General features: G+C 37.5%; 1 protein-coding gene across 4 annotated transcripts in view; it reads left to right on the forward strand.

The window, feature by feature from the left end:
- Positions 1 to 15433, forward strand: part of LOC149152033 (histone deacetylase 15-like) — a 318098-nt gene that overhangs the window by 63670 nt on the left and 238995 nt on the right. For all 4 annotated transcript variants that reach the window (XM_089438338.1, XM_089438340.1, XM_089438341.1 and 1 more), the window contains 2 exons: positions 8404 to 8531; positions 8762 to 8837. In XM_089438338.1, coding sequence (XP_089294464.1) covers positions 8404 to 8531; positions 8762 to 8837 — 204 coding nt within the window. The remainder of the gene's footprint in view (positions 1 to 8403; positions 8532 to 8761; positions 8838 to 15433) is intronic.

Genomic DNA, 15433 nt, shown 5'->3' on the forward strand with positions numbered 1-15433 from the left:
TAAGTGATTCCCTTCCTACCGGGACTCCTCCCATCGGTGAAAGTCTGTAAAGAGTAGGGGACTTTGACTAAGGTGACAATGGGTGATTGTCCCATTGTTGTCACTTATTCTAGTAGTTTTCCCTTCCTCAGGGCCATGCTAGATTGTGTAGTAACAATACCATTAAGTCATGTAATGCCTTGACTTCTTCCTTTTTATGCCCTTCGTAGGGCTTTTCTTCAAGTGCTTCTATAGGATTTTGTTTTGTTTTGTTTGTTTTTTTTTTTGGTAGGTAAGCACCCACGGGGGATTTGAACCAGTGACCTATCGCAAGGAGTGCCTTAACAGTGCATCCATTCACCGTCAATCCAAAGCCCCGTGGGCTTGTTTGTTTTGTTTTATTCTTCTTCTTTATTAATTTATTTTACCTTCTTTATCTCTGATTCAACGATGGACCCTTTATTTGATGTGTCATTAGGTACATCAATTAGTTCCCTTGAAAGGACTTCTTTGTTTGAACCTTTGGGCCTTCTTGTTTAGTAAGACAAATATCTTGCAATGTAATTTTCCTTTTCTTGCACCAAAGGTTCTAAAACTTCTTTTGCACACCAATATTTACTGAACCAACCTAGTAAATCCAAGTATATCCCAAAACAATGTCCATGTCATATATATGTATAGGATGAGAAATTGAATGCAACACATATTTATCTGTGGTTATCTTCAAATCTTTAAAAATTTGAACATTTTCACCCTCAACTTGTGTGATTTAATTATGTTTTGTGGGAACTTATAATCTGTAACAAAGTTAACATTGTGCTTGCTACTAGGTTTTATAGAAATAATAACATTTTCCTATTGAGTACATCCATGAACCTGTGATAAGTTGTCACATGAAAATAAACCCCTAGTGCTCTATGTATTGCTAGTGCCATTAGACCACTTGTCTAAATATATTTGTTCATATTGTTCATTTGGAATTTGAATATTTTGATCAAGTTAAATGAGTCACGCCATATAAGTGCTTCATCTATTTGATGAGTATACATATTTGCTTTCCAATTTGTTGGATATTTTAACTTGATCCATTTTATACATTCTTCAATATTAGGATCATCAATTCATTTTGTAAAATACATCTTTCTTGTGAAAACCCAGAAATAGTACTAGGGTTTTGAAGAAACAAGTTACTTTTTGATTGTGGTTCTTTGCCTGGCTGCAATTTGAGGTGATTATTGTAAAATGATTAGAACTTTTGTGATACTTCTTGGATTGGCTGTTATGACCAAAATTATAAAATGTCATGTCCACTTTGCAACTATTGGCATTATTTTGATTGAAATATGGTTACTCGATTAGAAAATATCTAATTTGGAAACAACATAGATGTCTCATAATGGAGGCTTGTGTGGTTCATGATTAAAGCAAAACTCTCCTGGATAAATCACATCGTTGTTTTAGGATCAATGCGTGTCGAACCCCTATTGAGGTTCATCATCAGGAAAAACCCCAAAATTATTGATTTAAAATCTGTTATAGCTTCACTTCCCAAACTTCAATTTGGATGATTTTTTTGAAATCAATTTTTGGTTCGGGAGGAACTTATTAGATCTATAAACTAGTTTCTTTAGATTTTGCATAGAAAGTTTTAGAAATCAATTTGAATGTTTTCATTCTCTTCTTTGTTGAAAAAATTGAAAAAAGAGAAAAAAATCTTCCTCTTTTTTGTCCAAGAAAGAGCGCCAATACCTCTTGTAGTAAACCTTGATATATAAAAGGATCAAGCCTTATGCTTGAGAATTAAACCCTCATCTTCAAAAAATACAAAACATTCAAACATAAACAACACAAGAATATAGAGAGTAACCCTTAAGGTAGGATAAAACCATCAAGCACTCCTTATGGAAGGAATCACTCCACAAGTTACACTTGCTAAAATAATCAACGCCCAACCTTCAACGTATATCAATACAATAACACTCATGTATTTACCCTTTGTCATGAGTATTCGTAGGGTTCTATTCCACTACATCTTATTATTATATGACTTCCTCTTAAATTCGTAGTGTGCCTAGTTATTACCTATTAACTACCAAGTGGGCAATTCCATGATTATGGCTACATTACATTCATTATTCCCTTGAGTATCTCCCTAGATGCCCCATATTATCCTCCCTAAATACGTTACAAAGGTTTATGATTGAGTGATGAGGGTCTTTGATGTGCCAGTGTCTTAGAGCAACTGAAAAGGGCCTCCCTTGGAACTAAGTCAAACACTTTTTGAAAGTATATAAAACGACATGAGAATTTCAAAAAGTGATGCCTTGCCTCCTTGATGATGACTTTGAGGGTAACAATAAAATTAGTAATTTGATGCCTGGGACAAAAGCTTGCTTGGCCTTTGTCCCTCAAGTGGCATCTCTTAAGCTTCATTGATGGTTGCAGATAAAGGGTGATGCTATAGAGTTTGGAGAACATGTTTCTTACCATGATCATCCTATAGTTATTTGGATTAGCTCTGGAACCTACACAAAAGAAATGGTGTGGTGGGTTTGGGCATGTGGGAATATTAAGCAAACAACATGGTTGGACAAATCAACAATGTAACTTATAGGTGGATGTGTGCCATGTTTGAAGTATATCTCGTGGAATCCCCTTCCTCTTTGATCACTATAATGGAGTTCAATTCCCACACTACATCCAAGATATGTGAATTGAAAAATAAGTTGCACAAGGACGAAGGGGAGGTGACCACAATATGAGGTTGTTGAAGGACTTTGTATAGTATAAGGTATATGAGTGAAAGGGGGTTGGGGGTCATTATGTATAGGGAGGTGTGAATAGCAGGGAAGAGAGGACAATAGAAGATTTTGGGACAGAAGAAGGTTTGCTCATAGGTCACGTCTCTTCTAGGAAATGAAGCTATGTTTCTTACACAAATGAGTGAATGGTGGGGTCTTCATAATTGGAGGTAGGAGGTGGGATCGTGTAGGAGGGCATAGTGGATTTTCTTGTGGTAGTTTTTCTGCTCCTTGTTGTACCAACGATTCATAGGACACAATTTAGAATTGGGTGGTGAAGGAGCAGATTGGGTGACATTGTGATAGAATTTTAGGGTTGCTTTAAGATGGTTGAGCAAAGTAGATTATATTTGGAAGATGTGGAGTTGGTAGAGGTAGGAATAGTTGGTTTAGGGGTTGTTGTAGAACAAGTAAGTGGTTTAGGGGTTGGTGGGGGAAGAGGGGGGGTTGACGGGAGGTCAGTCTAGAGGTGGAAAGAGAAGAGGGTACGTTCTACTAAAGGGATCAAAGTGATAGAGGATTGGTAGATAAATATAATAATGACTTGGTTGGCTAGGACATGGTTGAGAATAATAGCTTCTCAGTTGCGACAAAAACAAGATAAACTCTTAGAATTTGGGCAGGTGATTTAGAACAACTCATGGATCTCATCAAGATGCAAAAGGTGTTTGTTTTATGGTGAAGCATGCTCTAAGATTTTGTTTGGAATGATGGCAAGATCCACTAAGGCCATGTCAATCTTGAAGAGGCAGAGAACATCTTTAGACCTATCGTGAAGTGGAATTTGCTGATCCCTAGTATGGGCATTGAAATCCCTCAAGAGGATGAGATCTTCGTGGTCAAGTATTAGACAATATTCGGATAGAAGTCAATATAAGCGTCCTTGTATGAATTCCTATGATAGGCAAAGTCTCAAAGTCTAATTACATGGGGGGAAATAGTAGACGACAATGTGAATATCTTGGGGTAGGGGAGCCATACCAGTAATCAAGATCCACATGAACCAAGTCAAATCTTCTAATGCAATCAAGGTGACTTTGCTCTAGAGAAAATCTTGAAATGGCAAGCTAAGCGTTTTGAACCTTGGACACTAGTCGAAGTCTAGGTTTCTTGTCTACACATTCGAAAACATTGATACCTAGGATGTTGAGGAAGTGGGTAAATGGGATTTGCATGGGTGTCTGTCAAGAGGTAAATATCTGAAGGTTTGAGGGCTTGTAAAGATCCCGATTAGGACCGAAAGGCCCCGTTGTAGTTCTGATAGCCAACAAAAATTTTCGGGGTCCTCCTCTTGACCCACTTGGGGCATCATTTAGAATGAGGTTGGGACCACTCGAGGAGTGAGGGAGGGGGAATGTGTAGATTCTTGAACCATTTCTCTATGGTCTCTAATAATCACCCATTTACCTACTTTTCATGCTGCATATACTTGATCTTGGGACTTTTTTAGTTTTTCCACATGGGAACATATGATGTTAGTGTCTAGGAGGATCTTGTTGGGAAGTGGAAAGAGATTCCACTTGGCACGGAGAGCCTTCAACTTGTTCGCCAATGTTTGCAATTCAAGGAAGAAGAGTGGAAATTCTATGTCATAGCTCACTCTCTGTTGAAAAATGTAACTAGGTTCGGTCTTCATAATTATCGTTGTACTTGTATCAATATGTATTTCATGTAAAAACAAAGGAAAGAATATATATATATATAATTTTCCAGTCAAAGCATGTTCTTCATGCTTATAGGGTTTATTGAGTCAAAAAGAAAATATGTCATTTGTCAAAGTCCCATTTGGACTATTTGTAAGGAAAATAATTTATTTTATTTTATTTTGAGTCAAAAATAGTCATTTTGTCACCACAAGACCAAGTCGGCCCTGCCTGGACAAGTCGGCTCAAAAGAGGCAACTACTTGACCTCTTGGACAACTATAAATATAAGTATAGTGTTCAAAACCGAAACTAGTGACCGGACCGGTCCACCTATCAAACCGAGTTTCAAACCAAAACTGGTCAAACCGGGACTGGTCAGATCTCAATGAACAAATCTTTAAAAAAATACATGAAATAATTATTTTTTAATGAGAAAAACTATTTTCAATATTTAAAACCATGATTCCAAACCAATAGAGACGAAATGTGCAAAGTTTGTTCATCTATATACCATGTAAAGGTGAATATATCAAAATGGCACGGAGTGCAATATATATCAGCGACGAAGTACATAATCAATGAGGCTCTAAATGTTCTCTAGAGTCCAAACACAATGCTACAAGCTATGGGGCCACTAGCCTACTACAAGTCTACATATCAGTGATCAACATGATCACTCCTCGTCATGATCAAACTCATCACCACTACTAGACATAGGATTATCAACATGAGCTACATAAATAATTTGGCTCAGAGTTTGAGGACTCCTAAGACTCCTTTGCAATCTCAGTAGTAGTAGCAACTAAACTAGACATCAAAACTACAAATCACTGATCAACATGATCACTCATGAAACTCATCATTGATTTAGCGCTACTAGAAATGGGATCATCAACAAGAGATACATAAACATCATCTAGCTCAAAGTCTTCAGACTTGGATTGCTCAACCTTATAATATGATAGAAATTGAAAAAGTTTAACATGCCTAACCAATGATTTTAGTTTGAGTGAAGGGTTCATTTCCTCAATCTTTTAATGTGGTAGAAAAAGCTTAGCATGTCTAACCAGTTATTTTCCTTTGAGTGAAGGGTACTATTTTGTTAAGGCCATGGTAGAGGAGTTCAACAATTAATACTACCAACATCAACAAAGTTCAACAATCAATGCCACCAACATCACGATACTTAAAGGGCTTCATGCTCTTGATCAAATGCCAATCTCAAACACTCACGCATGACGGAATCAAATGGAAACATTGCAAATTCCCATACCATGAAATCCTGGAAACCATTAAGTCTGCTGAATTTTGAGTGAAATCTACAATTCTAGTTTCTCCATATGAAATCCAATAACCACTCTCAAACATCCCGAGTCATTTCATGGTTATGTTAAAAATTTAAGTATTACTTTAAGAATTTAACATTACCATTGATTGCCAATGTTGCTAGGGTTGAGATGTGTGAGGCAAATGAGAGGGGAGACATTATTTTCTTGGAGGGCCTGTTTTTGGAGGGAAACAGCCCCAAGTTTCCCTCAAAACCGCTTCAAAACTCACAAAACCACAATTTGTGGGATCTACGACTGGCCTGGCAATAAACCAGCTGGTTTATGGGAAAACCGACCGGTTTATGCCAAGTCAGACCAAACAACCAGGAGGTCTGCTCAAATAATCTGGTTTTTTCAACCGGTTTGGTGGCCTGGGCTAATGAACTGGTCGGTTTGACTGGTTTACGGTTCAAACTGACTGATTTTGAATACTATGAATAGAAGAGACTTTGACCTCATTTGATCACTCACTCAATTCATTGATTTCTGTGCGAAGAAAGAAGAAGAAAGAGAGTGAAGGCCAAGGAGAGAGAAGAAGAATCAGAGAAGGAAAAATAAAGCTTTGCTTGTTTCCGTTCATACGTGTGAAGGTGTGGAGGCAACTCTGCGAATTACAGGGCTGAAATTCTTGTTTTTGTTCACATGTGCAAAGGTGCTGGGGTAACTCTGCGAAGTTGCAGGTCCGAAATTTTGTACTTAATCAGATTTGACCAGGTTTGATTTTTGTTGACTTGGATTTGGTTGGAGGAGATTTGAAGGAGGGCTGGCTTGGTTCTTTGTGGAGGTCTTGGTCTTGGTCTTGGTCTTGGGTCTTGGATATCTCACTTTGATCTGATTCTATAAGAAGAGAAGTTGTTTGGGTTTCCCCCTTGTGGGGTTTGTGCTGGCTTGGAGCCTACATCTTGTGTTCTTTGTCTTTTGTGATCTTCATGTACTTTATGTTTTGGTAATTGCTTGATGAAGAAGACATAATAAAAGTAATAAAAGCCAACATGCATTCACAAGTAATTATCAAGATAGAAGAATCAACCCTAATCTACTAGCTTATTAATTTTTGAACACTCTCAAGGTTAAGATCAAGAGGGCCTAGGGTGTCTTGAAGGAAATAAGTTCTTACTTGCAGAGAGTTCACCTGAGCTGAGTTTGGGGGAAAGAGAAGGAAATGCAAGGGGTTAAAAGAACTTTAAATTCAGAGCTTATAACAAAATCCAGCAGCTGATGAAGAGATGTGGTGCAAAAGAAGCCTCCATAATAATTCCAATTTGGTGGAATGGGAGGAATGTCAGAGGAGATGTTTTTCTAACTCTTCTAGTTTTTGCTCTGTTTAAAGGCTTTTTGGTAGATACCACTTGTGGAGACTTGAGACAAACACAAAATGGGCAAACATGGACAATATGATCAGGGTACATACCACATTTGATCAGTTACTAATGATTTTCTCCAATAAGGGAAAGGACTGGCAGGATAGTATTTAAAGGAGGAACCAAAAAAATTAAATTGTCTCTTGGTAAGCTATGGAAAAGTATCATCATTTGTATTTAGACTTCTGGCCCCCCATTTCTCTAACATACAAATGGGTGATTGCTGCATTTAGAGACCCTACCATTTGCATTGATTAAAGATGTTAAATTTGAAAGAATAATTAATTATGGCGTTTAGTTGCAGTGGATAGATAGTTAGGTCAGGTATGCAGGTTAATAGATAATTTTCTTGTGCCTGTTTTAGAGTTAAGAGAGCAGAAATATCACTGTACAATGCAACTTTTCTTGGGGGATTTCTATGTTGCGACAAGAAATTTGAATCTGCAAACCCAGAACTGTGTTGTCCTGCTGTTTAGTCATTAGCGAAGCTCTAGTTTGTTTCCTATTAACTGCTCCAATTATCTTGTATTAAATCTATGGTTCTTCTGCATAGTGAAACCGGAGCAAAGGTTTTGGGTGTCTGCCATGACGCGTCCCTAATATTTGCAGTCAAAACTTCCAAAGCTTTTGAGATACTTAGTCTCACGTTATTTGAGTTCTACATTGGCTTGGTTTTGATAGGAAGCCTTTCTGCAAATTGCCGTTGAAGCCTGAAGGTTTTTGTGCCTAGCTAGGTTTTAATGCTTGTTGTGATACTGTTTCACATCTGGTTATTAAATTCTTATTTACTTTCATTCGGTTATTAATGAAGCTTTAGTTTGTGTTACATTATCTACTTCTGTTTCTTCTATTTATGCTCTGGTTCTGTTTATCTATGAACAGGGAAGTATGTCTAAAGGTTTTGTGTGCATCATGAGGTGTATACAATATCTGCGGTTAAAACTTGCAAAGTTTTTTTACAAAGCTTTTTGTTTTTGTTTTTGTGTGCACGAGGGTCATACAATATCTGCAGTTAAAACTTACAAAGTTTTTGTAATACTTATTCTCATGTTGTTTAAGTTTTATTATGGCTTTGGGAGACCATTGTACAAATTTTCATGGATGATGTTTGTGTCTAGCGATGTTCTTATTTTTCCTTTTTGACATCTGGTTACTGTCACATCCGTTTGTGCACTAGGTGAGAAACACAGGTGCAAAAATGCAAATGGTAAGGTTGAACATTAATGGCCCAATACTATTTTAGATTAATTTTTGAATCAGCCTTGATATTTGTGATCTCTTATTGGCAGAAAGCAAATGTGTTATGACCACTCTCACACCTTCCATATCTCCCATGATTGGGGTGTGTTGTTCATCATTACAGTCAGAGAGACGAACAGTGGTTGGGTTTGATGAGCGTATGCTTCTGCATTCAGAGGTATAGATGCTCTTCTATACACACTTTGAAACCCTTCTAGATTTTTTCTGTCTATAAGATGACCCCCCTTACACATGCTCCCCCAATCATGACCTTCATGTATGGAAATGTGGTTGTAAAGATGATTTTTTTCTTGGTCTGTTTATATGTTAACTGCATATGCATATGTGCCAGATAAGTGGGGTTTACTTTGGGAAATTTATGAGTAGGTTTGCTGTCAAATGAAACAGATTCAGATGGAGACATATCCTCATCCAGAGAGGCCTGATCGCCTTCGTGCAATTGCTGCAAGCCTTAGAGCTGCTGGTAAGTAAGAATCTTCTTATAAATCAGGTGTTCAGTAGAATTTTGCTGAAGCTGAAGAATGGCACCTTGCTTTCATGTGCACATGTTTAGTATGACCAAATTCTCCTGGCTGAATTGTTTCTTGCTTTTGCAAATGTGTATCTACACTGTTGTCAACATACAATCAGTTTTTATTTGTTCTTTAGTCAGTTTTTTTTTTTGAAGTAGTGAATAGTTCCTTGCGAGGGGAGCTGACAGTGGTGGTATTTTAAGGGTATATATAATGTGTTGTGGTGCAAAGAGATGTGTAAGGCTTTTGTCAGTTCTGAGGAAATTGTAGATGTACTGACTTTATAGACTTTGGTATGGAATAAAACGGAGCTACCATAAACAATCACGCTTGGCCATTAAAGTGAGTTTTGAATGATGATTTTCCTTTCTTTTGGTCTCTCCCACAACAGGATTGTGGGGTTTAGACTCACACATTTTGCTACACTGGATAAGGACTCAATAGCTTTTATTACAACCAAATAACATCCATGGTAGTCATTAATAACAAATTTACTATACAGTAAATAGCAGCCATACTATATTGAGTACCATGTAGTCATGAATATTAGATGAAGTGTAAAGGTTTAAAACAAAATTAGATTTTGAGCCTTACGTTGAAGAAAAAATGAATATCTGAAAAGAAAAGTGAAAAGCTTTGTATGAAAGAAAAGTACAATCAATAACTAGAGGCTGGCATATGATAAAACAAGTAGCCATGTTACAGAAAATTTAAAGTCAGCCTTCATCAAGGAGAAAACCTATCTTCATAATACCAGATAATCCAATTCATAGATAACTTAAAATTTCATACACAAAACTCAGTAGCCACACTAGAACTAGCAAATGTGGAACATACCCAACGCAGGCATAAACACATACAACAATCCAAATTAAATTTTTGCACCCATTCCACTTTATAATATACACATAAACTCACACTCCACTCTCATGATGAGCTTTTATACTATGCTGTGAAATCCCAAGACTTGCAAATACATTTTTTTGGTAACTAGAAGAAAAATGATATCATTGACAAGAAATTACATCCATCAGCACATTTTCTGATCGGTTCATAACTGTGATTTAGGAGCTTGATCAAAATTCCTATAACTAAAATTTTTACTATTTATTTCTCCATTAGCAACACATCCTTGATTGACTAAGATACAAAATAGAACTTAAGCCTCTTAGTCCTCAAGGAAGATTGCTTTGCCTTGTTTCTGCTCCTTTTCTCTATTTTCTTTCAATCATCTATCCACCTAGTGAAATGATGTGAGGCTAGTGGAGGTCGCATCAGAATTCAGTGGTTAGTTACTCCAAATTTTGCCCTGCTTGTAGGTTTGATGGGAATTCTGTTTCCTTCTTTGGATCTGAACTGTTTGACTTAGAGGGCTTGCTTCATTCTTCCAGAGGAAGTTTCAATTGTGTCTATATGCATTGACGAGAAGGGCACTACAATCATGTCCATAACACCACCCTCAGGAGGAGGGTTTGGCACCTGAACTGAAACTACCAATCTAGGATTTTACACCTGAGCTGCTGTTGCTGGTGGCAATTGCTTTGCAAGCTTATTTGGTGGTGTTCTTGAAGGTTTCTTCTCCAATGATTGCCGACGTCTAGGTTTGTTGCTTTTGATTTTTTATTCTTTAGAGGGACATGCATTGTTGGACACAATGTTATCAAGATTGGATTGAACCGGTTTGGACTGGCCGGTCTGGCCGTTTTCAACCCTAAACCGGTTTGGAATGGTGCAATGGACCAAAAATAGCCGGTTCAGTACCAAACCGGTCATTTTTGCCGAACCGGTACTGAATTGGCCGGTTCAGTCCAGCCGCTTAACAACTCATGCGTGGGGCCCATTCAAGTGATTTTTTTATTATTTTTTGATTTTTTAAATATTTTTCTTAGTTGGGGCTTCGGTGTGTGAACGGAATTGGAGTGTTTTTGAGCGAATACACACCAAGAAGAGGAACCATTTGGAGCAAAAACGGTTGAATGACATGGCTTATGTTCAGTACAACCTCAGGTTGAGGCGAAACTAGTTGCTAAACAAGACACCTGAATCAAGCAACATAACTTTGGATGACTTTGATCCATCATCAGAGTGGGTTGTGGAGACCCAGGAACCAACATTTGACAATGAAGATCTTTCTTGGATGGACTTGGACCCACTTCCAGCTCCACCTTCAGGCCAAGGGGAATCAAGTCAAAATCCCACTATAGATCCTTAGTCTGCTACTGCTAATTTTGAGGATGAAGATGAGGGGGAGGTTGAGGATGTTGATTCTGATTAGTAATTTAGTACTAATAGTATTGTAGTTTGATGTATCAGAGGCCATTTAGAGTTTGTATCTTGATGTATTTTGTTTCAGACATGTATTGCACTAAGTGCTATTTTGGTATTATCATATTATGCACTCTTACTTGCTATATAAATGAGAACTTTTTCATATTTGTGTATAAATGGTTTGAATTTATATGGATGCACATGAATATATATGTTTTTCTTTAAAACTTGAATATTTTATGTATTTTTGCTCAACCGGTTTTTTGGTCTGGTTTTTTTACCAGTTTTCGTCCGGTTCCGACCAGTTCCGGTCCGAAGGGTCTACCGGTTCTATGACCGGTCCGATTCTGATAATTATGGTTGGACAAGATTCTTGGGAATGACCTTTATGCTAGGATGTCTTGAACCGAAAATAAATATTCTTGTTATTTAATCCCTGAATGCATCGAGATTTGTTCCATTCTAGAACAATATTGTTTCATAAATTGTGGCTAAGTTGAGCTCCATAAATTTTGGAACAGGTTGTAATTTCTGTATGGTCTTGACCTAAGTTACTAGGATTCAGATACAGATCCAGAGAGGGATCTACAAGGTTTTTGAAAACCTAGGATCTAGATATGGTGGGGAAACAACAGTTACAAACATTATAAATATATTTTTGTAATATATAAACATAAAATATATGTTAATATTTTAAGAAATAAAATTTTAAATATGTGACTAGTGTTGAAGAAAGTGTAACTAGGTTCGGTCTTCATAATGACATGATCTTTGTAAATGATGAAATGAAAGAAATAAAATTATTTTTATATGCCTTGCTACATGGGTTTCATGAGCAAGAGGTTTATTTGGTAGTGGCTCCCATTGAGAGCCTTAGGATTTATTAATAAGTCAAAGAGTCAATGTCATGTATGAAGAAGCTCTTCTTGAGCCAATGTTTAAGGTATACAAGTCTATAGGAAAGTCTAGAAACCCTCTAGAGACAAGCACAATCCTTGAAGAGGTCGACCTCCAAAATAGCTAAAGAAGTCATGTTGGCTCACCTATAGAGACACACCTGTTTAGCATGTCATGTCGGCTCAAATGTAGAGGTAGACCACTACATATATATGCGGCTAGGGTCACCACAGAAAACATAGAACTCAAATTACCTGTAATTTTGGATGGTACATGAAGTTCAGATTTTCAGATGGGTATAGGAAGAACAGTGGTTCAGAAATCTCAGATAAGTACAGTGGTTCAATATTTTCGGATGAGTACAATGGTTCAGAAACTCAGATGAGTACAGTGGGTCTGTGTTTCTCGGATGGATTCCCCAGAAGTAAAGTCTCACAATCATCACTGTCTTAGCATACTAGACAGTATCATGAAGATCTCGGTGAAGGAAGAAAAACACAACCACAATCTCGGCATAGTAGTGATGACAAGGATCTTGGTGATCCCACAGTATCACACTCTGTCTCGGCAGTCATCCTGGACATGGTCATGGTCTCTATATATTTGTGATGAGATTTCACAGTGACACACTTGGTCTCGACATACTTCTAGATGCAGTCATGGTAGATTCAATTATGATCTCGGTATAGTCATGATCCTGATGGAGACATAGTTACAAGGTGAAGATCTCAGTAAAGGTGTGGCAATGGTGCAACAACAATGATCTCGTTGTTATGATGAATATCTCAGTGAAGGTGCAACAATGATGACCTCGGTGAAGCAACAATGATGATGATGATCTCAACAGTGACAAAGAAGAGGATTGGTGTCTTGGTCTTGGAGTGGCCTAATAGGTCAAGGGTCATGGTCTTGGTATTCGTCAATTGGAATCTCTATAAGAAGAATTTTGTGTGGGTTTTCCTCTCAAAGAGTGAGAGGTTTTGGCCCTGGAAAAAAGCCAACATCTTGTGTTCTTGTCTCTTTTGTTTTGGTAACTATTTGATGAACTAAGAAGACAAACTCTAATAATAACAAGAAGAATGTGATAATAAGAAAAGTTAAAATATCTCACAAATAGTTATCATGGCGAGAAGAATCTGATTAAACTTAATTTGCGCCAGATTCTTCAACAACTAGTATAAAATTCTATAAATATAAATTGTAATATAGATTTAAAACTTATATTAATATTTCAAGAAATATAAAATTTTAAATATACAACTAATATAATATTTCTATATATAATTTCGATTATATATATATAGTTCCTCATAATATAGCTATATATATGTATATATTATGAGTAACTATTACTTTTTATTTTTAACCATGGTGAATCCATTAACACATGGGGGTAATCTAGGTGAGGCTTAGGGTCAAATCTTTAGGCCGCCACTATAACCAACTGCCCACAAAGCTATATATACCAATAACTTATGACTTAGCAAGAGTCCAGACATTATGTGGGTGGGGTGCCTACTCTTTGAGCCTTATCACTAATACTATAATGTCCCAATCTAGATTTTGCAATAATCTTCACAATTACCATTGAGACATTTTTAACCAACACTTTGCAAAAATGACATTGTCAATGATTTTCTGCTAATTATTAATGTAAGGACATTTCGTCAAACATATTGCATACAATTTAACATGAAACCCTTGTTTGAAAGTAAGCACAAGCAACAAACTCAACCTTATTATATTAAATATGAATTTGAATATACATGAGAACCTGTTAAGACACCAACAAGATGGCACAAATGGTTGAAGATATAAATGGATGACAATGACCTTTCTAATGATTCATTGATGCCTTAATGAGAAACCTGGATGGCTTCTCCTGGATGGCTCTTTCATATACCTGTTAAGATTAAATCCACAAATTGACCCAGTGAGGAATCTGAGTGGTTCCTCCTTCAAGACTGACCACTGAAGACTAATTATTTTGATCAACTAGGTTGGTAATTTCTCCACCGAAGAAGATCACGCTCAGGGTTATAAACCCTCAAGCAAGCTCTAAGAGCAAAAGTAAACAATCCATTAGATACCCAAACATGCCTAAAGAATTGTCTTGAGCTTCCTTTTATAATCTTTGTCCATCCCAATACCATGGGTAAGTATTCCATAGATACCAATTCCATGGGTAAGTATTCCATGGGTGCCAATACCATGGGCACGAATACCATGAGCAATTAAATACATAATAATGTGACTTTATAAAGTTCCCCTTGTTCTCGAGGGCACATTTTAATCTAATTAAATCAATTGTTTCCCCTATACTAATCACTCAGAAAAGGCACATGACAATCCTCCCTCCTTGATATTGCTTGTCCTCAAAGAATGCCATAACTTGCATAACAATACCCGGTCCCAAATGTGCCACTGTGTCACTAGATACCATTGTACTATCCCACCATCATTAAATCCCTTGATACTTGGGTCCCAAATATACCATTGTATTATTCGGCCACAAGAGGATCCATTTTAGTGTGAACCATCCCTCAAAATCATCCCTGGTAAATCTGAAGGGCATATCTTCTCATGTGCTAGTGGGGGTGTCACTATTGCGCTAATCATCTTCTCTCTTGGAACCCATTCCACCAAATGTAGAACAACCTCACCATACCATGCCTGACACTTTGTCATGCCAATGCCATCCCACCTGAAAAGATCTTGCTAATGCACACTGAAGATCTTGTTATCCTGGTCGTTGAGAATATACCTAGACATCTTGTGGTGCCTGTTACTCACCACCAGTGGATGACCCCTATAGGAGAAATTTGCTCCTAGATTTGTCTTTAGTTGGTAGCCAGCAACCCCTTGCAGCCACCTAATAGCTTGATGTGCTATTATTCTTCACCACTTGAGCCAGTCATTATGTGCCCTCGCTCATTTGTCATGATCGTATGTTTGAAGGTGGGCCTTCCAACCCTGAAGGTATGACTTTTCATTATGTAATTGGGTGTTTATGCTTGCTTTTCTTGGGCACATTTGGGCATGGATTAGTGGGGGGATTTGGCGGAAATAACGAGCCTTGACTTGTACTCTTGTTCCCTTACCTCATCTTGGTGGTTAATCTTGGATCTTGGTACCATGGGATCTCTTTAATGAGCTATTAGCTTTAGGAAGGGCACTACGTGGGAAACCCTGATTTTGGTTGCGTGGTCCCTCTTCCTGACACCACATATTTCACTCCCCTTCGCTCATTACAAGCCCCTTTTCACATTTTCCCATCTAGGTCCATATTTGTCCATTGGGTCCACAAGGTGTTAGCCTCCCCTTCCCCTTGTCCACACCTTGGGTCGGGATTGGAACGATGCCTCAGAGGTTGATGCAACTA

The sequence above is a fragment of the Pinus tabuliformis genome, chromosome 9 (assembly GCF_031772625.1).
Source record: "Pinus tabuliformis cultivar Carrire ecotype Pingquan chromosome 9, CPIR1, whole genome shotgun sequence".
In the NCBI taxonomy this organism is placed as follows: domain Eukaryota; kingdom Viridiplantae; phylum Streptophyta; class Pinopsida; order Pinales; family Pinaceae; genus Pinus; species Pinus tabuliformis.